Raw genomic sequence first — 24,612 nt, 5'->3', positions numbered from 1 at the left:
GGCCAGGCTGAAATTGTTTGCAATTCAGTGTTCAATTTTACCATTAGATTTTCAAATAAAGTCACAAAAGGTCCTGTGAAAGTTCACCAGCCTATGTATTTCTGTTTGATATCTACTCTCAAGTAACACAAGGACGAAAATATAATTTTTGCAAAGTTATATATAGTGGATATTAGTATATAGTAGATTTTTTCAGAAGTAATGTAATCTTGTTAAAATATATAGTGTTTTGCTGTGCCTATACCAGGGGTTCCCAAAATGTTCAGCTCTTGATCCTCAAAATTACAATTCCAGTGACTCACAACCCCCACTATCGTCAGAGGCAGTTATAAACATACAAACATTGTACACAACAGTGCAGACACACCAATAGGAACTATATAAACAAGCTTATTGTTTAAAAGTGCAACACTCTAACAACCATATACTTTTTTCTAGTCATTATTCATTGGTTTCATTTAATATTGACCTCACTTTATGAGAATGGTGGGCACAATATTTACAGCACAAGACTATTCTTGGTTTAATTTTCGAGCCCGTTACTTGGAGATCGTCCTCTGTTCAGTCGTGGCCTTTATTTTTAAAGGGCACCAATAATGAAAATCATATTTTTAAGCTGTTTGGACAGAACTGTGTGTAGGTATAGTCTGCCCACAGTCTTTTTTTTTTTTTAATTTCCTGATGTTAAAATAGCATCCAAATCCCTCCCATTTTGAGGACGACCGCAACTTAATGTAGAAGTGTGGTTTCCCCACCCACCGAATTGACTGACAGCTGCGTATTAACATGTTTCCGTAGTAACGTGTATAATCACACCAACAAGACAGGACGTGTGCAAAGCAACCGGGAATAAAAGATCTGTTCAATTTGCTAGGATTATCAATCATCATCAAATGTGTTCAAGAATGAGTTTTACAAGTTTAAAATGTTTTTAAAACAGAGCATGTGTGTAATGAATTACAGCGATTTACTTCAGCTTTACTTTATCACCACAGCCACATGTCAGTACAGTTATAAAAGAAGACACTTAAATCCCGGTGTGTGGGCATCAAATCAGGTTTATTTTGTATATTAACATAACGGATATCCATACAGCAGTGGATATTAACGAGTATCCTGTCACATTTGCGTGCAAAAACAGTGCTAAGCTAAACCCGCACGCTGTCTGTGTGTGTATCCACTGTGTATGCGTGAACTTTGTAATGACATTGTGTGTGACTCATCGTTGCAACTCCACAACAAATGCATCCAATGATCATTGGTAAAGTTCTTACTGTAGTATTTCTCACAAACATTACATGAGATCTGCTTCCTTCATGTCTGTCGGTTGTCTGACGCAGCCAAGGGCGGAGATTGGGGCGCATTGATGGCAGGGAGGACTAGCATTAAAGGCACAGTCCACAAAAACAGCAACAAGCTGTTTAGAGCTAAAAGAGGCGATTCAATCATATCTTAATGTTAAAACAGCTGTGATACATTATTTATCAATATGTGGCTCTTTTTGGATTCTCTGAAGCTATGGACATTAAAAAAGTAAAACAGGAAATACGTTGGGACCATTGTTTTTGTTTACATCTCTCAAAATGGTCTATAGCAATTTTATGTAAATAATTAATAATGTTTAAGTTTTTATAATGTGTTTTGATGTTATAATAGTGTCTATGTATCTATTTTATTTTCCTTTTATGCAAAGCCACCCATGGACAAGTGTTGAGAATTAGCAAGTCTGCTAAAACACTTAAACAAACGCATTTGGTTAAAATAAATATATAAATTTAAAAAAAAATTGCATGTTGTTTTCTTATGAAACTTTTAAATACTATTTTTATCTTCTGTAGATTATGGATAAAACATGGTAATTCTAATAGTTTATTAACATATATTTTGGGAAATCATTATACCTTACACCCCCCACCCCCCCCCCCCCCCCCCCTATTGTCTCGCGAGCCCCACTTTGGGAACCACTGGCCTATACGCTATTAGAACAGTATTTTGTCACTAATAAGTTTTTCACTAAAGGATCTTCCAGGGATCCATTTAATCTTTTTTTTCTTAAAGTTTATAGAACTGCTCATTTTTCTGTAGGACAAGGCTTCGTCCTGCATGAAAATTTCCAATCGATAGACTTGTGACATTCCACACTAGATATTTACTCAGCTGATTAAGGAAAGTACCACCAGTTGCTAGATTAAAACCAACAACTAATTTGAACAGTGTTCTTTTTCAGTATTCAGTATTTATTTTTATTTTTTCATTTTTAGTCTGTGCTGCAGAATGTATATATAACTTAAGACATATGCTTCAGTTCTCGATAGGCTATAATGCAAATTCACCTTTACACCACAGTTACACCATTACGCAGTGTGCAATGTCAAAAATCAGTTAAGTCTAATCAATGTTAATAATTGAATGTAATTTTTATTTGAGCAATTCCAGCGTTATGAATGTGACATTTCCAGTAAAATCTCAAAACATGAATTCATTGAGAAAGTATATGTTAATATTACATTGAATCATCTGTTTATATATTCCAAAACAACTGACCACAGAGTTAAGGGACCAGAAAAAAATATCAATCTGTAAACAATTTTTATACTTTAAATGAGCGAAATAAACATGTGTTATGGATGTGATAAAAAAGGTATGAGCTTACAGTAGTATACAACATACTTTGTAGAAATTCTGTTAATTAAATGGCACAGCCCAAAATAAATAATGCTAATCAAAAGGAGAAGAGTTGGCTCACTATAGAACAAAAACTATTGATTTTATTTTATTTGACATTTTAGCATTCATGAGGGAAAAGCTTGGTTATGGATGTGACACCTGTCCGTTATGGATGTGACAGATGTGACATTGGCACTTGTGTAACTTTGGTATATCAAATATAATTGTTTGAAAGCATTAACAGAGACATTTTTGAGTATTTTAAAGCACTGGAAAATACTTGCTTGAACAAAAAACAGAGAAATGGTTTCACTCTTTTGGCGAAAACATAATTTTTTTCATGGTAAGGTTGACATTTGCATGGTATTGCTCATTTGTGTTATTGATTTATTTTGCATTTGTAAATTCAGACCCTGAATCACCCTTGAGGAACAATTCACACCGCACCGACAGACGGTGACAAATGTGGACCAGATTACAACATGTCACTTCTCAGACATTCTACGACTTGACAAGTGCAGTTCAGTTTGTTCATTCCATAAAACCAAGCTCAGACAGAGGCCCACTGACACAGACAGGGATTGCACATGATGGAATATGGCTGTCTGTTGGTGCTGTGTGAATCCATCTTTAACCAAGTAGAAAATGAGCATTGAAGAATGACATTTTCAAAAAGAAAGTTTCTTTAGTGGCACTGGTGGGGCCTTTAGCCTGTTTGATTTATGTACTTCTTAGGCACCCCCGAGAAAATGCGATGGTTCATCTCAAGGGGCTATCCCATTTAATAAATTAAAATTTCAAACATTTATTTAAAAAATTATTTGCTGGCAGATGGGCAAGCCCAGTGGTTTGATGGACAGCATAGAAGAATAATGATTTTTAATTAGAATAAATTTATATATATATATAATTATTTTATTTATTTATTTATTTATTTTTGCATGTTTATACACTACCGGTTAAAAGTTTGGGGTCAGTACGATTTTTTAAAAATGTATTAAAATAAGCGTCTCCTGCTCGCCAAGGCTGCATTTATTTAATTAAAAATACAGTATATTATAAAATACAGTAGTTTATCATTTAATTTAATCATTTATTACAGTTATTTTAAAGATGTAATTTCAGCTTTATTACTTCAGTCTTCAGTCACATGATCCTTCAGAAGTCACTCTAATATTTATTATTATTGTTATTATTATTATTAATGGTAAGAGTAATAATTTATATTGAAACTACATACAATAAGTAATAAATAAATATTTAATAAATAAGTATTTAGCTATTTAACTTTTTTTTTTATTTAATAAATGCCGCCTCGATGAACAAAATAATTTTCTTAAAAAAAAAACATGAAAAAAAAACTGACCCCAAACTTTTGACCGGTAGTGTATATTCAGTAGTCAACATTTGAACTGAATCAAAAATATTTGTTAAAAATGGCTGTTGTACAACAGATTTAAGACAACTTTAATGAAAGGTTTTGATTCACTTCAAATTGATCCAAATGTTGACAGCTGTATATAAGAATGCCTGACAAAGCTTTGTGAACTATTAATACACTAAATAAAATTTTAATGAGTTAGTTGTGTTAAAAATGTACTGTAATCGTTCTTTTTTTTTTTTTTTTTTATAAACGGGGCATATACCAATGTGCTAGTGAAAAACAGAAGCTGTATTAGACTTAATTTCTTTGATGCTTGATTTTCTTTGATTAATGTAACATGTAAAAGCTGTGGAAAAAGGATCACTAACAGGACAAACAATTTCTCTTATAACAAAGCAAGTGCTACCCAATGAACTTGCGATCCTTCTGGATGCTTCTTATTCGGAAACAATACCTTCCGACTGGCCACCTTTGTGGCTCCGACCTCCCCGTCCCCCATTCTTTCTAGTGAGTTTCCTGTCTTGTGGCGCGCCACTAGACCTCAAACAAGGAGCCTGATCTGGCTCGCTTCCTATTCAGACACTGGATGTATTGTCATTCTCTATTTACTATGCAGATCTCCCTCTTATTCTCACTCTCTTGACTCTGCATCGCCAACTTCTGCCCGTCTTTGTTTACTAGGAGAGGAGGGGTGTCCTTGGGTCTTCCCACACATAACCCCCTCTCTCTTTTTTTTAACTATTCCAGTTTCAATGACAGGGTCCAAGCCTCGGAGTCACTATGCCGAGACTCTCCGGCCCTCGCCCCCTCCCCAGCCATGACACATGTTCCACAGCACGTACCTTGTCTCTCCAGCCTCTCAGTTTGGCTCAGGCAGAGCAAACACAGTAGTTTGATCAAACAAGACGACAAATGATTTTAAGCTATGACAACAAACACACTGTCTGTCTGCAGTACACAACTCGCACTGTCTGTATGTGTGCGCAAACACCTTATTATTGTCATGTTTACTAAAACATAGGAAATAATACACCGCGATATCCAAATTGTTTTTAGAGCTTTGTGAACTCCAGAGCTGTGACACAAAGCCAACTTGGAGACACAGAATATGATGTTTATCGAATGGATAGAATAATACACAGCGGAAGCCATACTGCTATTATAGTTGTATGAAATGCAAACAGGTCAGAAGTTAATGTCAGCAAAGAGCTTTGGAGGAGTTGTATTTAATAAACAAACAAAAGTATTCTAATATTTGCACAAGCATTTATACAAATAGAGCCAATTTATATTGATTATGCTTAGAATTGAGAGAAGTTGGGTCATGATTACTTGGAATATATATGTACAACTGTTGACTAAACAACCTCTATCCTCTTTCCTGGCATCCTGGCAAACAGATCTAAGCATGCGAGATGCAAGTGAACTACAAGTACAAACGTCAACTTCTTATAAGATATTTAAAAGGGAACTTCAAGTTTACTCAACTGAAACCGACATCAATTAGGTTGTAATTAATTTGGCATAAAACAGCCACATGAGTAACCTTTGAACTGTAGACAAAATCCATAGAGAATCTGAATGCCCTGTAGAGATCTATAGATAAATTTTATTGATCCCTAAGGGTAAATTCGGAGGCTTTGAACTTTGTACACTCTTTGTCTTCTTGGTGACCGAGAATGCTTTTCTGAGTTGGCTCACGTTACTTTCCTGGATAGCCCTTTTTTTGTTTGCTAACTATTTAAACAAGGTTAATGTAGATGATAATATAAGTAGTTCAGATACCTCGAAAAAACAATTCACTCAAAAATCTAGAAATTGATTCACTATTTGCTCGGAAGTGATTAAAAACCTTTATGGGTTTTTTCTGTTGAACACAAAAGAAGATATTTTGAAGAATGTTGGAAACTGGTAACCATTGATTCTATCGCAGGAAAAATAAATACTATGCAAGTCTATAGGTATAAGAAGGCCCACACGGAATCTCCGTGTGCAGAAAAATGCTGATTTTCAGCCCATCATTGAGTCTATGCACTGTAAAACCCAACAGTCAACTTCATCAAATGAAATCAGTGTAGTTAGCTCAAAATTTACTGAAAGTTCTAGTCATTTGAAAAGTGTTTTGAACTCCGTGTTGAAGGTAATGAGTTAATTAAATGCCTCATTGCTTCAACTTAAATGGAGTAAGTTCACAGTACTCCGATAGATTAGTTTAACTCAAATGGTTTGTTGCAATCAGTTTGCTCAAATGGTTTGAGTTGCCTTAACTTATTGGGTTTTACAGTACTCTGTTGGTTTGAGTTCTCTTCATTTGTCGGGTTTTACTGGGCTCAAATTGCTGCTTTTACTCAAATGGATTAAGTTCACAATACTCATTAGGATTCATTTTTGAACTTAAATGGTTTGTTGCAATCGGTTTCCTGAAACGGTTTGAGTTACCTTTACTTTTTGGGTTTTACAGTGTGTATTTACTTGTGTAAATGTTTGTAAATTTATATTTATTCATTTTTTAAAATTAATTTCACTAATATTATTGTGATTATAATAATAGTAATATTAAAATGTTAATATAATTTATTTACAATACAGATTATAAAGTAATATTTTCAGTCTTTTAGTAGAGATATTATATGAGAGACTTGCTTTGTTTACCAAATAAGTGGATCTAATTGGATTTGCATTGTAAACATCAAATAAAAGTAAAAAATGTATTATTTTTCATTTTATATAATAGGTTTGTATATGATACCCCTAAAATCCTCATAAATCCACAATTTTTTTTACAAATTCTCCACAGAAATAGCAAATAATGTCAGCAGATTCTGTCTGGCCCTAGGTATAAGTTTACAACATTTTTTGAAATATCTTTTTTGTGACAAGTGAAATGTGAGTAAACAAACTGCAAATTCTGTCAACATTTACTGATCCATCACTTTTCTTTTCTTTTTGAATGCATAAGATGATAAACAACTGACTTCTATAGTATTTGGAGTTTGTTTTCTACTATGGAAGTCAGTGGTTACCAGTTTCAAATTTCTTCAAACTATCTTTGTGTTCAACAAAATTAAGAAACTCATAAAGGTTTGGGACCACTTGAAGCAGGGAATGTTTTAATTTTAGGCTGAACCATCATTTTAACCTTCCCTGAATGTTTTATTTGAATCCATGTAGACATTCTGGACTTTTTTATTTTATTTTCTAGGATAGTATCCCAGGAGCATCCCGCACAAGTTTCAGTCATAAATTTGTCTGGCTTGAAATGTTTTAAGTTGCTAGGTTACCAGCTTTGTTTCATGTCTTTGTATTGCCACCCCTTATCTGGAAGTATACAGTGGAAAATGCAGTTAAAAGATCATTGTATAAATTACATTGAGAGGAAGCCCTGCTAACCCCTTTTGGTACATTATTTACTTGTGTAGACTACTTTGAGAAAACAGATTATTATGTGAGTAACAATGAAAGACTAATCCTTTCCAAAACAGGAAGCTGATCTGATAAGTATCACGAGACTGTTATATTTGATTTTTATTTTCAAAGTCATGGATTGAAAATAAATAAATAAGCTTTACGGAACCGATGAGTGCTGACAATACCTTAAAAAGCTTCGGTTGCAATTAACGGGCAATAGACGGAGCTATGGACAAAAGGGAGAGGATCCTGTAAGGACTGGATTCTGAGATGCAGATAATCAGTGAGTTAAATCTTCTTCTTTTTTTCTACCTGAGGCTCAAGAATTCACAGCTGCAGCAGGGGTGACAGATCCGTTCTCCAGCTCTAACTGGACTTTAATGAGAGCCTTTTCTGCTTAAACGCGTAGTCGTGGAGTGAGGGGGAATTGACATTCATAGAAAGCTTGCCAATGGGGTGAAGCAAAGCTCAACGGATCTAATACGTGCCTCGTGGGAAGGGACGGTGTCGTAGTATTTGATCGCGTGTGCCTCTCACTGAGTTCTTGGAAGCAGCGCGTAGGGCTTGATGCGTCTGTGCTCCAGTCCATCCATGTCTTTTGTGCCTCTAGTTGGGCTGTTTTTGCGCGCGATTTGTCATTTTTAATCATGTGTTTGAAAAATGCCAAGTATTTTTGCGAATGTTTCACGGTTCAGGTAAGACGCTTTCATAACCTTTATTGCTACTTTCTAATAATAATATTGTGCATTTGGCAAACACGTGGGGAAAATGTTGGTCTAAATGGGATTTATAGCAAGCAATACGTTGAACGTTTAATATTTATACATTTAAGCATTCATACGACAAAAACCTTTTAAACTTTTTAAATTTTTACAGGTAAGATTATTTTGACATGCCATGACATTGTTTTGATCTGAAAGTGAATGCTATGGACGAGACAGTTCTTTCAGTGTGTTGAAGCAACTCATGACTGGAATTATGACAGTTCATGGTTGTTTTAATTGGAGAACGGTAAACCTGTTGATCATAAAGGAAGTTAGGAAGCATATTTTGATCTCTCAGCATTACTTGCGGTCCATCTGTGTTGGAATTTCCTATGCATGACCTGGCATCTTTATAAGCATGAGCTTTACATTACAGTGAGAGCTGACTCAGAGTACAATTGCTGCATCATCAGAAGCTGACAATTGACAAGCACATTCTCTTTTAAAAGTGAGAGTGACTTTGCAGAATGAAAGATCTGCTTAGGCAGGTCATGGGATGACCAAAAAGGGCTTTTCCAGTGGTTTTGACTATAAGAAGGATCTTATCACTTTGTACAAGATGATTTGGTCACACTTTATTTTGATGGTCCGTTTGTTGAATTTAAATTATATTGCATCTACATGCCAACTAATTCTCATTAGATTATAAGTAGACTGTGGTTAGTGTAAGTTGACATGTACTTGCAAAGTGTCTTATAGTCAGTTAAATGTCTGTTGAAGTAACAGTATCAACAGATATTAAGCAGACAGTCTACTAATACTCAAATGGACCATCAAAATAAAGTGTTACCGATGTTTTCACTGTACATAATTAGTTTGAGCTTTTCTTTGTTGTGTTAAAGCTTCAATGAAAACTATCGAAGGCTATCGAAGATGTGGTGGATTTGTGTTTACACACATGTGCTGAAATGTATCAGATTTATATTTTTATGCCTAGGTCCTTACCAAGGGTAAGACTTGCCACCATGACCGTGCTCATTTTGCAAGGCAAAAAATAGACTCTAGTTGATGGCATTTAGCACTGGCCCTTTCCCTGTTACCTTTAGCATTGGCTAAGATCCTAAGCCCTCAAACTCAGACACAGTGTGTGTTGGCTGTACCCTCTGCTGGATTGTAAGGTATGGGTAGTCACTACCCCTTTTTCTGTTGCCTGTTGTCATTTAGTCATTTAGTGAGGGAAGGTCAAGTGCATGTGTGTGTAGGGATATAGAGAGTTAGCATGGTCTTCATCAAAGAGTAACCTTAATGAATCAAACTGCTTATTGTAAGGCATATTTTATTTATTTCATGAAGCTCCTCATAAACATAGTAATATTCCCAGTTTCTTTGTGTCCAGAGATTTGTGGCATATTAAATAACCCACTAATATTATGAACTCCATCGTTCAAAGGTTATAGATCAATCAGATATTATATGCATTAAAGAAATCAGACCTTTTTTATTAGGTGCCTTTTTACAAAGTTACTTAAAATATTGCAAAAAATATTAAGAATCTGTTTATTAACTAGTAGTACTACTAATAATAGACAGTGAAAATGCTGGGTTCCACACAATGATGACCCAACATAAATTAAGTTAACTTATTTGTTTCCACATATTTAAGTGGATTAAACATAAAACAGTTAAGTTGTCCTAAATAAAACTCAAGGATTGTGTTGATTCAGCTCATTTTAAAAAAAGTAGCTTTATCAGTAATTTATAAATAGTAATAATAAAATAATAATTTTGTATAATAAATGTTATTGCTTGTTATTGAGTACTAATTCAGCATATTAGTATCCTTTCAGTGGGATCATGTAACTTTGAAGTCCTTAAATATGATGCAAAAAATTACAGGAGGAATCAGTTGCATTTTTAATTGTGTAAAATTTGAAAGCAGATGTTTTAAATTATAAAATTGTGTTTTTTCATATTAAATAACTTTAAAATAATTTAATGCATTGATTTGTTTGTTACACATTTTTATTTATTAGAATATTTATTAAGTATTTTTATTTCTGTTTAGCTTTTTCTACAAACATTTCCAACAATAAACCCTATAAACCCCACAAGGGAGTTGGAATACATTACATTTTTTCTGTATTATGAAATACCTGCTGTTTTAGTGTGGGATGTGCATAAAAGACTTTACATTAAACAATCAATTATTCTACCAGCCTTTCACTCTTTGAGCGCTAGTGTAAAGAAAACATGCGTATGGTGGCACGTGAGAGAATCCATGCATGGTGGCCTCTAAATGTGACCTATCAGTAGCTGAGTCACTTTAACTGAATTAGAGTCGGAGATGGGGTTGCCTAAAAGAAAGCACTGTTTGCAGAGATAACATCCGTATGTTGAGATGCGGGAGGCCTACATTTAATTCAATTACGTGACCACAAAACCCTCAAACAAAATATAGCTCAAGTTCCTGGAAAAGCTGTCAGGCATTGGCTGATTAAATGGTGGACGTGCATTCTGCTGCATTCAGACAGGCTCTGTGTGTTTCTGTAGCAGTTCCTGGTCTTTTGATAGGTCATAGTGTCAACAGAACCTCTGCTGTTCTTTGTGACAAGACACCATTCTCTGCCAAGATCAGCAGTAAAGGGATTCATCAAGCTAAGGCCAAAAGAGCAACTCAGACCCACTTCCATTCTTCAATTCTGCTCATTATCTTTTTACTCGAAATTTTGACCCAACCTGGAGGGCTTCATAGCGTGTGCTCGAGCTCAGAGCATCTCCAGAGGGGACATCTGCTTTGATCAGAGCCTTAATGCGTCAGAGCCTGCAAAAGCTGAAAGCCGGCATTCAAAAAGGGCCAAAAAGAAATGAGCGCTATAATATCACATGCTTTAGCTGCACTGGAAATACTTATTCACTTACTAACACTGATCTGCCCAAAATGTGCACACTAAGCAATGCTGATGTGAAGCCGTATAGAGTGGTCAGCGAAAAAAGCAATAGGAAAAGATTAGAATTAGCATTTGTTGCCACAGCAAATATGTATTTTTATCATTTCTTTCTTTTTTTGTTGTTGTTGCTTTGACTTGGACGTGAAGTTTCACAAAATCTGAAACGCATGTGATGGAGGATTAGAGGCTGCAGACCAGACATACACAAACACTCTTTCTGTGTAATCTGTCTGTTTATTCCAGATAGACAGAGCCTCGTGTGGGTGTGTCTCCATGTTGCACGTGGGTTTTCTGTATGACTACATTTGTTTTACAAACCCAGATTTACTGATTGTTGGTTTCTTGGTTATCTTATTCAGAGTCAAAGTTTGTTTGTAGTCATTGATTTTTGTAATTATTATTTATTACATGATTATTATTATCTTTATTTTGGTTGCCCAATTAAAGAGGAAAATGGATAAGACTGGCATTATGTATTACAGTGCTCAGCAAAAATGAGTACACCTTGTGAAAATGAATATTTTTTTCCATTTCTTAGTGAATATAGGTAATATATGTTGGTGTATTGGAACAAAACAAATGTATTAAATTTCTATATTTATTAAAATAACATTTTTTTTCACCTAACATCTTATCAAATAATATAAATAATACATTAAAATGTATGTGATATGTTGGGGGAAAAATTACAAACTACAAAATTTCAACAAAATTTCTCCTGAATCTCTTGAATTTTGCTATTTTTTATTTAATATTTTCCCCCATAAATTTGTACTATTTTTGTATCGTTATCACAAGTTAATTTGTTACATCAGGTCCAGATTTCGGTACTGAGTAATCTAATATATATGCAAAAATATAATATTGTAAAGCATACAGTGCTCAGCATATATAAGTAAACCCCTCACAAATCTCTCTTTTAAATTCATATTTTTAATAGGAAGCTATACAATATTATATTTGTGCATATACCTTAGATTAGTCAGTACTGAAGTTAAATCTGGAGCTTATCTAGCAAAATAACTTAAGATAACGGTCCGAAAACTAGTACACCCAAATTTAGTTGACATTTTGTTGGGTTTTTTTTTTTGATAAATATTTCTTTTTTATTAAATCTGTTTTGTTTAAATGCACTAAAATACATTGCCTATATTCACTGAGAAATGGATAAAAATATTAATTTTCAAAATGGGGTGCACTCAATTATGCTGAGCACTGTAGGTCTCAAATTCAATTCCGGGAGGGCCACAGCTATGCACAGTTTTGCTCCAACCCTAATCAAACACCGCTGATCCAACTAATAAAGGTGCTCAAGACTACTAGAGACTATTAAGCAGGTATGAATTGGAGGTGGTTGGAGCTAAACTATGCAGAGCTGTGGCCCTCCAGGAATTGAGTTTGAGACCACTGTTGTAAAGCTTTGTGAGGGGTGTACTCATATAAGCACTTGTAGAAATAGAAATTCTAGTAATAATTAATAATGCATGCTGAAAACTACAGATGGGTTGGTTCATTCATTGATTAGAAAAGTACAAAATCACTTCACGTATTTGACTTATATAATGTAGCAGTGCTCCACCTTGTGGTAAAGCAGTTATTATGCATTAATTTGAATAAAGTCACAAATTTTATGACTCTCAAATTAATGTAACCCCCACTGGAAATAATAGCGCAGTCATTTAAAGAGATGTATTTCTTTTAAAAAGAAAAAAAAAAGCTTTTAAAAGACAAATTCAACTATTTTTTTTATCTTCAGCAGGAAAGAAACTCTTTCGGGTTTGGAACAACTTGAACAGATTTTACTTATACATTAAAGACATTCCCTGTAAATTGATGGGGTCCAGAAACTAGTTAAACACATTTTCAAAACAGATTATTAAATGGTCATAAATTTTGTTCTCTTTAGCACATAATAGACACTTATAGACACAAAATATCTGGAAGATTCATTACGTTTCTGTTGTATGGCTGTATATTTTAACAGAAATTGTCTGTAGATTGTGATTCATGGTTGTTTTCTGTTTGTATGCTTTTGAATTGCATTATAGGGTCTTGATCCCTTCTCGAACCTCTTTTGATGCTGAACGTTTGACTGCAAAAATTTATTTTGTTGACATTTGTGGTCATTTTCGTCCTGTGCGGTGACCTTGAGTGTCGTGTAAGGCGCCTTTAAATAAAATGCATTGTTATTATTATTATTTTTTTTATTATTATTATTATTATTATTATTTACCTAGGTTGCTCATGTAAATTATGAACCAAAAATGAAAAAGTGTAATAAGCTGCCAGTTATTTAACAAGCATGTACAGATAAACCTTAATTAAGCATTAAATTGAAATGATATGCTCTTACTGTAGTTTCAGTTGCTACAATTTAAAGTTTTCATCTTTATTAATACAGTTTAATTTAAGCCATTGAATTCATACAATTTCACAGCCTGATTATAGTACATTATTTTTGTTCTATTACACTGCCGTTATCATATTATTCTTAAAATCTTGAAGCCACTGCTGGCATCTGTATACAATTGCTATGTTAGGAAGCCGGTTTGGAGAGTGGCAAATGTTTAATCTCACAAAAAAACATTTCTGGAATCTGGACTGATTTGAGTGCTGGCTTGCTAGACCTTTAATTTTCTTCAGTTTCATCCAAAAATGTTGTTTGTGCATTAGGACTCTTTGCCTTACTGCTGATGGTGCTGGAGTGGACCTGTCCAGGCCTGTCCTCCCCATTACGCCCCATCTGTGACCTGCGCGTCCTCGACCATTTCATTAAGGAGGCATGGGATGCAGAGGCTGCTATGGTGAGAGACATGAACATGATGGATAAAGCTGAAAGTTCATAGAGACATTTAACAGAAATCCCTAATTTCTTGCTTTCCATCTGCAGTTTTAATGTCACACGTGCATCAAGCAAGCATCTTTGCAAAAACAATAGCTGTGTCTTAAAGCTAGATAGCTAGGCTGTGACTTGTCAATCAGGCAGTGACTCTGGAGGCAGTGTTACTGCACAAAAGCACCTCATAAAACAGATTTCAGACAGACTACTGAGACAGCATAAGAATTTAATCATGTACAAAAAAATAGAGAGAGCTTTGGTTATAACTAAAGCCCTGGTCAGATCACAGGATTTTGGCATGATTTTGGCATGATATCCTTGATGTACTGTAGGGTGTCGTGGGGAGTTGTAAACGACAAATGGGCGTTGTGACACAAGATTCAATTGTTTCTTCTTGTGTAATGTGGCATAGTTCATGACAAACTCACGACACCATCAAGTCTATGTTTCATTTTTTCCCCGATCTTCATGACGAGTTCGGTAATGTGGGTGACACTGGACAATAGAAGCACATCATTTCTCAGTTATATTCAAAGATGTTGTCATTAAAAAAATAGGCTGCATATTTACTTATGGGTGGGTCTCAGGTGGATAAAATCATTGGTTATGCAAACTTTAACTCTAAAATATTAAAGTGTTTAAGCAATTTTATTAGACAGACTGGCACAAATATACAGACATCTCCATTCTCACAAGTTTCTGATTTCTCTCAGCCTTCCAAGGGAATCTGGGAACACATTCAGTGCTGCTACATTGTAAAAGCCTGTCTTGCTTATTCAAATTACTTGATTAAACTAATTAAATTGAAACCGACTGGCGCAATGGATGATTTAGTCATTAAAAATTAAAACATTTAAAATAATTTTATCTGGAGCTGTGAATATTTCACTTTTATTTTATTATCAAACCAGTTTGTGCTTTGGCGCTGAAGCATAAAGCAGACTGGTTTTGAAGCACTTCACCTCATGTTATTTAAATAACACCTCATGTTATATATTAATCTTGTTTATCTTGTAGATTACTGTCCAACAAAAAATACATAAAAATTAAAATACTAATTATACTAAACGAAATTAATTTCAAAAAGATAATTTTTCCAAAAAGAATATATGAATTATTTTTTTGTATGGAGTCCACTACTCAAATGTGCGGGTGTATGATTTGTTTCTCTCCGTGGAAAATAAGGATTGAATTAATGCTTCACGGTAATTGTTGTATCACAAACCTCGGTTATATATTTGCACATTTTTTAATATGTCATTCTTTTGTCTGAGCATTTCATTTTCTGTCTCACTCACGGCAAGTTCAGGCGAGGGAGTGTTTAATAAGAAACCCATGGCTGGAAAATATACATTTAGATTTAAAAGAAAATATCCTAATATTCAAAAGGAATCATAAGCATCCATGTTGTAATGAATGCCCTCAAATAATGTATTTATTAGCTGTCAGCAAGCATCAGTGTTTATTGAGACTGACATAAGATTAAAAAAACATTGAAATTAAGATAATAAATATTGTTATAGCAACACTTGTGGGAATTGCTTTGGGAAATAATGCTCGTTGTATATGTCAAAGAATGACTGATCGTGAAGGAGCGTGTAGTCTGGCACATTTGTTACCCCACGACAAGTCAAGATTTTTTCGAGACAAATTTGCATAATCTGACTTTTGTAACGACAGTAAAAATTGTGTGATCTGACTGGGCCTTAAGGGAATATTTGCTTACTAACTACTGATTTCTCGCTAGAAATGTCATCAAAAGTGAAAAACGTTGGACAGAAACATAGATTTACTCTCAAATTGACATCCAAGTGGTTCTATGAGACGCTATGTTTATTTTTACTGTCAGAAACTGAATGCACAGAATTGTGGGATATCAAAGGCAGCAAATAATAAAACATGAATAGAATATGAATAGAACTAAGAGAAGATGAATTTCGATTTGGAAATGCCTTGATAATCTCTTCCTATCTTGGAACGCTTCCTCCGAAGGCAGCATTTTAGAGTTTTCACACACAACCAATGTCATGTTACCCACTAAAAAAAGATCTCTCATTGTAAATGTTGTTGTTATCACAGAGAGCTTGTAAGGACGATTGCAGCATTGCAACGAACGTCACTGTTCCTCTGACCAGAGTCGATTTTGAAGTCTGGGAAGCGATGAATGTAAGTGATGATGATCTTGCTGTGAACGGAACGCGGTACTGAATAAATGACGTGGTTTAAACTCTTCTCTGTTTGTCACTTCAGATAGAGGAGCAAGCTCAGGAGGTCCAGTCAGGCTTACACTTGCTGAACGAGGCCATCGGCTCATTACAGATATCTAATCAGACTGAAGTGCTGCAGTCCCACATAGATGCCAGTATTAGAAACATCGCCAGCATCAGACAAGTGCTGCGAAGTCTCAGCATACCGGTGAGTTCAGGAAATGTTTTAACAAATAGGCCTTGTTTCCATCTAGTATTATAATGCATCCAAATGTGTGTGTGAAAAAATTCTGACTGCTCAGAACAGAATTCTGCTATTTATATAAATAATTGTGGATTTTTGTGGCTGTTCCAATGAATTTGACAATAAGTGTGCTTACTCTGCAAAAGCAATTTGATAGATTGTGTTTTTGACTACCTCTGATGTTGGGGAGGTGGTGCGCGAGTACTGAGCTGCTCTATCAATTTTAAAAATGTTTTTGTAAAAGGCAGCCACATTAGCCACGCTGCTTAATGATCAGTGGATAAAGTTGGTTTCATGGCCAAACTACATTTTCACCCGTATTTAGTCTTATCTTCTTGTGAAAAGACACATCTTAATACCAATAAACAGGGCTTCACTCTACCACTCCCAAGTTCGGTGGTCTGTAAGTCTCTAATGCTTATGAAGGCTATATTTGTTTGCTCAAAATTGCAGTAAAAAATAAAATTGTGATATTATTAAACATTTTTGTTCAATTCAATTCGTTTATTTCTATAGCGCCTTAGCTATGTAGATTGTCAAAGCAGCTTAACATAGAAGTTCTAGTAAATTGAAACTGTCAGTCCAATTTTCAGAGTTGAAGTTCAGTTAAGTCCAAGTCCAAACACTGAAGAGCAAATCTATCGATGTGCAGCTCCACAAGGTCTAAACCAAGCAAGCCAGTGGCGACAGTGGCGAGGAACAAATTTCACCAATTGACAAAAAAATTGACCATTGTCCATTTTAATACATTTTTTTAATGTAATTGACTTTGTTGACAGTTGATTTTTGAGCATTTTCTGAACACACAATCGCTCAAAATCTAATATTATGATTTAGTACGCAAGAATATTACCCCCCTCCCATCCACCACCATGACATCATCATGAAGCAATCAAAATGGTGTCAACCGAAGCAAACAAATTACACATTACTGTACAGCATTATATTATATGCTCATACACATGTGTATTTTAATTCATTATATTTGTTTACTCATCGACCGACTGTTGGTATTGTGCCTGAGTGGTCTCAATATTAACATAGGGGGCAATGACCCAGCCATCACCCATAATAAAAAACACAGGATTTTTTTCTGGTAATTACTCAGTAAAAACATATTTTATAACATCCTCTTTTTGGAAGACACCCCCAAACATTCAATCCTAATGCTCAAGAGAGACCTAAAACATCTTTGTGGTTCCAAAAGTGGGGGTCAGGACCCCCCAAGGGGTTGCGGTACAATTAAAGGGGGGTCGGTTGGCGATTTCTAAAAGTCAAATTCCTTTTATTAAACTATTAAAATTGCCATATTTTATACATAACCTACTGAAGAACAAAAGAGTAGTTAATAGTAACATTAACATGTTATTAATAAACATTAAAAAACAACATGCAAATAAAAAGTCATCAGCCTTTCGATTCTTTTGCGACCCCTGGGGTGAATTCATTCATTCATTTTCTTGTCGGCTTAGTCCCTTTATTAATCTGGGGTCTCCACAGCGGAATGAACCGCCAACTTATCCAGCATTTGTTTTACGCAGCGGATGCCCTTCCAACTGCAAACCATTTCTGGGAAACGTCCACACACACTCATTCACACTCATACACTACGGACAATTTAGTCTTTGGACTGTGGGGGAAACCGGAGCACCTGGAGGAAACCCACGCGAACACAGGGAGAACATGCAAACTCCACACAGAAACGCCAGCTGACCCAGCCGAGGCTCGAACCAGCGACCTTCTTGCTGTGAGGTGACAGCACTACCTACTTCGCCACTGCGTCACCCCCTGGGGTGAATATGTTATATTAAAGACACAGCAATAGCGTCAGTAGCAGCATGTAGATTTTCTGGCACCAGGTTAAACTTTCTGACACCTTTATGACACTCACGTACATTAAAAATAAATACAGGCCACAACTGAACATAAGGCATGCTCTCTGAGTGGCGTTCTCCAAAATTAAACAATAAATAGATTTGGGCCTATAGGTATGTGTGTATCATTGTGTGCAAGGGTTGTATATTTATAACCACCTCAGAAGATATTGGGGGTCACTGGCATTGTTATTTTGAGGGCCGTAGGCTTAAAAGTTTGGGAACCTCTGCTCTAGGTTATATGGCACTTAATAGGTAAATTCTCTTTTACCTAAGATAATAGTTTAAGGGTGTTGCATATATTTCCTTATGTTACCAGTTATTTTATGTAAGGAAAACGGTTAAGTGTTTCAGGACATAAGAGCGGACCTATCACTGAGCTAGCATCACAGCAGCTATCCACGATAAACCTCTCTTGGCACAAAGCACATTCTGTTTTGTGGAGACTGGGCTTCTATAAGTACTATGTCAATTTTGTCTTTAGATTTACATTGCTTTTATTTATTTAATTTAACATTCAGATAATCCAATGCAACCTCTATAATGTTCTGGTCTGGGCTTTGTGGAGGCCACTTCATGCCTGTCAGTCTTTTATGAGCTGATTTTCTTTACAAAAACGATTTCACTGTCCTGTGATTTTCTGTGGGTCCTCTCTGAGGTATTTGGCTTCACATTTTGTGTGTTTAAAAAAAATAAAAAGACCAAAAAAAGATAAATAAATGGACTGGACTCCAAGGATTCTTAAAGGTGATTGTCCAGTGTTTTTCGTTACGTCGTTGACCCTTGACCAGGGTCGTTACATAATACTGTAGTATAGAATTATTTATATACCCACAAATCTAATATTAGCCAAAGTTTCTTTTTTCACAGTACTGTACATGCATTACATCTATAGTACGTCAGCTTGTCTGGTCCCTGGGAATCAAACCCCATGACCTTGGTTTTTGCTTATGTCATGCTTCAACACTCAAGCTACAGGAAGAGGAAAATGGATGTTATGCTAATCAAGCATGTTCGACAAACTTATGTCAGCTACAGGAACTGAGCATGTTCGTCACTCTATGGTGATTGTGTCATAGTGTTACATAACAATCAGTGGGGCTATGCTGAAAGACTTCTCACAATGCATGAATATGTCCATATAAAACAAATTTGTGACAGAATATTTGCGTTAAGGTCTGTTAATACCAAGTATGATTGGTACTAATGGCACTAATCTAAACAAATAAGCCTGTCTGATTTCAGAGAGGTTTATTCAGGTTTTAGTGAATTATTAAGTGTGTTGTCTGTTTATCTATAAACTCAAGTTGCGTCATATTCTGGGATTATTTCTGAAAAGTATAAGCTCTCAAACTTCATACTAAAGAGACTGATCATCAACCTAACATCAAAACATATGGCCAGATGATGCACGAGATATGGCTGCATTGCCATTAATATTCAAATTCTGTGAATTGAAATTAAACTGAAAATACGGAAACATCAATTTGCAACTCCCATATATACTGCAAAAAATGTTATGCTCACAAGCTTGTTTTCCCAATGTATTGAAAAACAAGGTTGATTTTCTCCCTGTGAAAGTGCGCACTATAACCTCTCAGAAAGCTCTACTCATCAATATACAGGACTGTTAATGCTATGTATATACATACATACATACATACATACATACACACACACACACACACCCCCACATACACACACCGGCCATTTTATTAGGTACACCTAACTGGTACCAGATTGGACCCACTTTTGCCTTCACAACTGTGTTAATCTTTCATGAAACAGATTCAGCAAGGTACTAGAAATATTCCTCTGGCAATTTAGTCCATATTGACATGATAGCATCATACAGTTGCTGCAGATTTGTCAGCTGCACATCCATCATCTCCCGTTCCACCACATCCCAAAAGTGCTCTATTGGATTGAGAGCTGGTGAATGTGGAGGCCATTTGAGTACAGTGAACTCATTGTCATGTTCAAGAAACCAGTCTGAGATGATTTGTGCTTTATGACATGGTGTATTATCCTGCTGGAAGCAGCCATCAGAAGATGGGTACTTTGTGGTCATAAAAGGATGGACATGGTCAGCAACAATACTCAGGTAGACTGTGACATTGACACGATGCTCAATTGGTATTAATGGGCCCAAAGTGTTCCAAGAAAATATCCCCCACACCATTACACCACCACCCTCAGCCTGAACCATTGATACAAGGCAGGATGGATCCATGCTTTCATGTTGTTGAATTCTGACACTACCATCCGAATGTAACAGCAGAAATCGAGACTCATCAGACCAGGCAATATTTTTTCAATCTTCTACTGTCCAATTTTGGTGAGCCTGTGGCAATTGTAGCCTCAGTTCTGTTCCTGTTCTTAGTTGACAGGAGAGGCACCCAGTGTGGTCTTCTGCTGTTGTAGCCCATCTGCCTCAAGGTTCGACATGTTGTGCATTCAGAGATGCTTTTCTGCATACCTCAGTTGTAACGAGGGGTAATTTGAGTTACTGTTGCCATGGTTTGAACTGCAGCAGATTGCCTCGACCATGTCTACATGCCTAAATGCATTGAGTTGCTGCCATGTGCCTTGGCTGAAAAGAAATTTGGTTTAACAAGCAGCTGGACAGGTGTACCTAATAAAGTGGCTAGTTAGTGTATGTATGTATGTAGGCGTGTGTGTGTATGTATATATATATATATATATATATATATATATATATATATATATATATATATATATATATATATATATATATATATATATAATGGAGTCTTGGAAAAAGCATAGCAAGGACAGTTTTGTGAAAATCCTTCTTTATTCTGACATCTTTATTTGCTTTGGTGAATGTAGCAAATGAAGGCAAGAGTGTAAATCAAGATAAATGGTGTGCGATTTATTTCACGATTTGAAATGACTTAAAAAGACTAATCAACTGACAGCGCCACAGTACCTAACTTTTTAACTCTTTTCTCTTTGTCCATCAGGAATATGTAACTCCAACCAGTAGTGGAGAAGACAAGGAGACACAGAAAATATCCTCGATCTCAGAGCTGTTTCAGGTCCATGTCAACTTCCTTCGGGGGAAAGCGCGTCTGCTGCTCGCCAATGCACCTGTCTGCCACCAGGGTGTCAGCTGATAAACAATTCAGGGCAAAGGCCAAACTAATCAAAGCTCCTCATATCAGTAGGCAGGATATGGACTATTACAAAGGAAATAAATGACTGGGAGTTGTAGCACTTTGAAAGATTTACTCACAAAGGGAAGAGAAGACATCCCACTGAATGCCAAGCGGCAAACCCACCTGCCAAAATTTACAAGAATCACTCCTTTTTTCCCCATATGACTGATGGACCTTGTCCAGCACCTGGGAAGGTTTCTCTGGGACTCTTTTTCTACTGCTTATGAAATTGTCATTATTTATATATATATTTCTTAGAGCTGGAATCACTGCAGGTTCTTCTCGGAAGCTGTTCAAGTAAAGACCGCTCTTTCTCCATCTACCATGGCCTCAAGCACCTCCAAATGTTGAACTGTTGATAGAGACAACTATTTATCGATATTAATTATGCACTGTAGGTTTTCTAATAATTTTCGTGTATATGTGTGTGTGTGTGATTTTTGAGAATGCTGAGAATGGACATGTCAGACGTCAGGAGAGGATGGTTGTAATTCTGAATTCTTACGGGTCAGTTGGGGTGAACAGGATAAAGGACTAGATTGCTGCTAGTGTCGAGCGAATTGGAAACTTTCGTGCGAGCTGATGAGGCTCATGTCCGAAACACGCCGATGAGTGTGGCCTTGTACAGATAACACCACTGCCAGGAAAAATATTGATTAGTGTATGACGAACATCCTGGCTTACTTCCACTTCACGCACGACGCTGCATACTTGCCTTTGGGAAACGGTCGTAAGGTCGACATTTTGTTTCTGTTTTTCTGGACTTGTTTGTAGTCTTTCGTAAACAGCCAGTTTTTTTTTACATCTGTCAATCAGTCAGTCTGGATGCAACAAAGTATGTCTGTAGATGTTTTTTTCCTGTTATTTTGCCGTTTTGTGGTTCTTTCATCACAACGTTGTTTGGTATTCAAATACACAGTGTTATTCTTAGCTAAAAACATAGTGAAAACAAGAGGAGTGGAAGTTTTTGTCTTATGATGCATCTCTGGTGAGAATGAACCAAAACACTGTAAATACGTCTGATTCCAAAGTGAATTTGATATGAAAGCAAGTACTTTTTTAACTATTATGGAGAGGAATATAGGCATACATTATGCCTAAGCCATAACTGGATTATAAAATAAGTAATGGATTTTTGTCATGTTGCTTCCTCTGATGGAGTTTAGTCTCACCACTAAATATTTTTGAACACGTCTTTGAGTCTTTTTATTCACCTTAGCTTGTAGTTCTGGCCATCAAAAATGGCTAAACAAAGACTTTGACACAGTTTACTAGTCTACTTCTGAACATCAACAAAGCATCCATTGTAAATAATCTTTGCCAAATATTTCAGGTTAGAGGACCACCTATGAGCTAAAAGAGAACCATTGTTCATCTCAGCACAGCCAACACTCAATACAGTATACACAAAACAGTTTATTCCTAAGATTTATTATTATTGTCGATGGCTCAGTTATAATCGCTGTCGCCTCACAGCAAGAAAGTCACTGGTTCGAGTCCCAGCTGGCCCAGTTAGTATTTCTGTGTGGAGTTTGTAAGTTCTCCTCGTGTACATGTGGGTTTCCTCCGAGTGCTCCACAGTCCAAAGACATGCAGTATAAGTGCATTGGATGAACTAAATTGGGCGTAGTGTATGAGTGTGTGTGAATGTGAGTGTGTATGGGTGCTTCCAAGTACTGGATTACAGCTGGAAGGGCATCCGCTGTCAAAAATCCTGGAAAAGCTAGCAGTTCAATTCCGATGTGGTGACCCCTGATAAATAAGACTAAGCTGAAAAAAAAAATGTATGAATTACTATTAAATATTTATTTTTAACAATGTTTTATTTACTTCCTATCATTTATACCCTTAGTGGCCACTTTATTAGGTACATCTTGCTTCTTAAAGCAAATATCAAACCAGCCAGTTGTATCACATTAGCTCAGTGCCGATTCATGACAGTCTGGTCTGAGTATTTCAGAAGCTGCTGATCTACACACAACCATCAATAGGTGTACATAGAATGCTTCGAAAAAGAGAAAATACCCAGCAAATGCCAGTTGTATTTGGGAAAAATGCTTTGTTGAAGTCAAAAGTCAGAGAGAAATGTTGAGACTGGTTTAAGCTTATAGAAAACAGCAACTCAAATAACCACTTGTTAAAATCAATATCTACAGAAAAGTGGATCTATTCTGCCTTGATCCAGTAATTCAGGGTGTTGCACTGTAAAATTGTGTGTTCATATTTTCTTGGGTGCTTTAGTAACAATTGAGCATCATTTAAAACCCCACAGCCTATCTGAATATAGTTGCTGCTCATCCATTTGTAACCACAGTCAACCCGTGTAATGGCTACTTCCAGAAGGATAATACTGTGTTATTATGCTAAATGTAGCCATCACGAACAGAATTATGCTGTGGTTAAAGAGAAATCAATGTCGTTTTAAGGCAAAAAGAAGCCTAACATGGCACTGGCAAGACATGCCTAATAAAATGGCTGCCATTTTTAATTGCATTATTAAAATGTGTTTATTTTCCTATTAAAACTAAGATATATTAGATGAAAATGTTAGAATTAAGAGTTCGGATGCAAAAACCTGTAAGTGCCATCTGAAATTTCCATAGAAAATGAACGTTTTTCTCAGCCTCCTTTGTTTATGTTGAGATATTTTTTAAAGACCAGAAAAAGACCATAAAAGTGATATTACTGAACATACACAAAGGAGACTGATAAAAATGCTCATTTTAGAGAAACAGTTTAGATGGCATTTAGAGGTTTTTGCATCTAAACTCTTCAAATATATATATATATATATATATATATATATATATATATATATATATATATATATATATATATATATATATATTTATTTATTTATCATTTTGTTTATATAATGTTAATAAAGGGACAGTTCACCCATAAGTGAAAATTTACTCAATCACTTGGTTTCATATGAGATTCCTCCTTCTGTTGAACATTAAAGAAGATATTTTAAAAAATGTAAGAAAGTTGTATCTATCAACTTCCAAAGTAGAAAACAAACACTATGGAAGTCAATAGTCAGTTTTTCAAATTATCTTCTTTAAATATCTTCTTTACTGCTTGACAGAAACAAACAAAAACTCAAACAAGTTTGTCACAAGTAAAGGGATGATGAAAATGATGACAATTCT

General features: G+C 35.6%; 1 protein-coding gene across 1 annotated transcript; it reads left to right on the top strand.

Annotated features, from left to right (window-relative positions):
• Window positions 1–7,966: 7,966 nt before the first annotated feature.
• Window positions 7,967–23,234, top strand: epoa (erythropoietin a). The gene is made up of 5 exons (XM_056461237.1): window positions 7,967–8,154; window positions 13,785–13,915; window positions 16,030–16,116; window positions 16,201–16,365; window positions 21,263–23,234. Exons 1-5 carry the CDS (start codon window positions 8,139–8,141, stop codon window positions 21,413–21,415), a joined length of 552 nt encoding a protein of 183 aa, XP_056317212.1. The 5' UTR covers window positions 7,967–8,138; the 3' UTR covers window positions 21,416–23,234.
• The last annotated feature ends 1,378 nt before the right edge of the window (window positions 23,235–24,612 follow it).

This window comes from Danio aesculapii, chromosome 7 (genome assembly GCF_903798145.1).
Source record: "Danio aesculapii chromosome 7, fDanAes4.1, whole genome shotgun sequence".
Classification (NCBI taxonomy): Eukaryota; Metazoa; Chordata; class Actinopteri; order Cypriniformes; family Danionidae; genus Danio; species Danio aesculapii.
The sequence above is the reverse complement of the archived record's forward strand: the minus strand, read 5'-3'. Positions and strand labels throughout refer to the sequence as shown.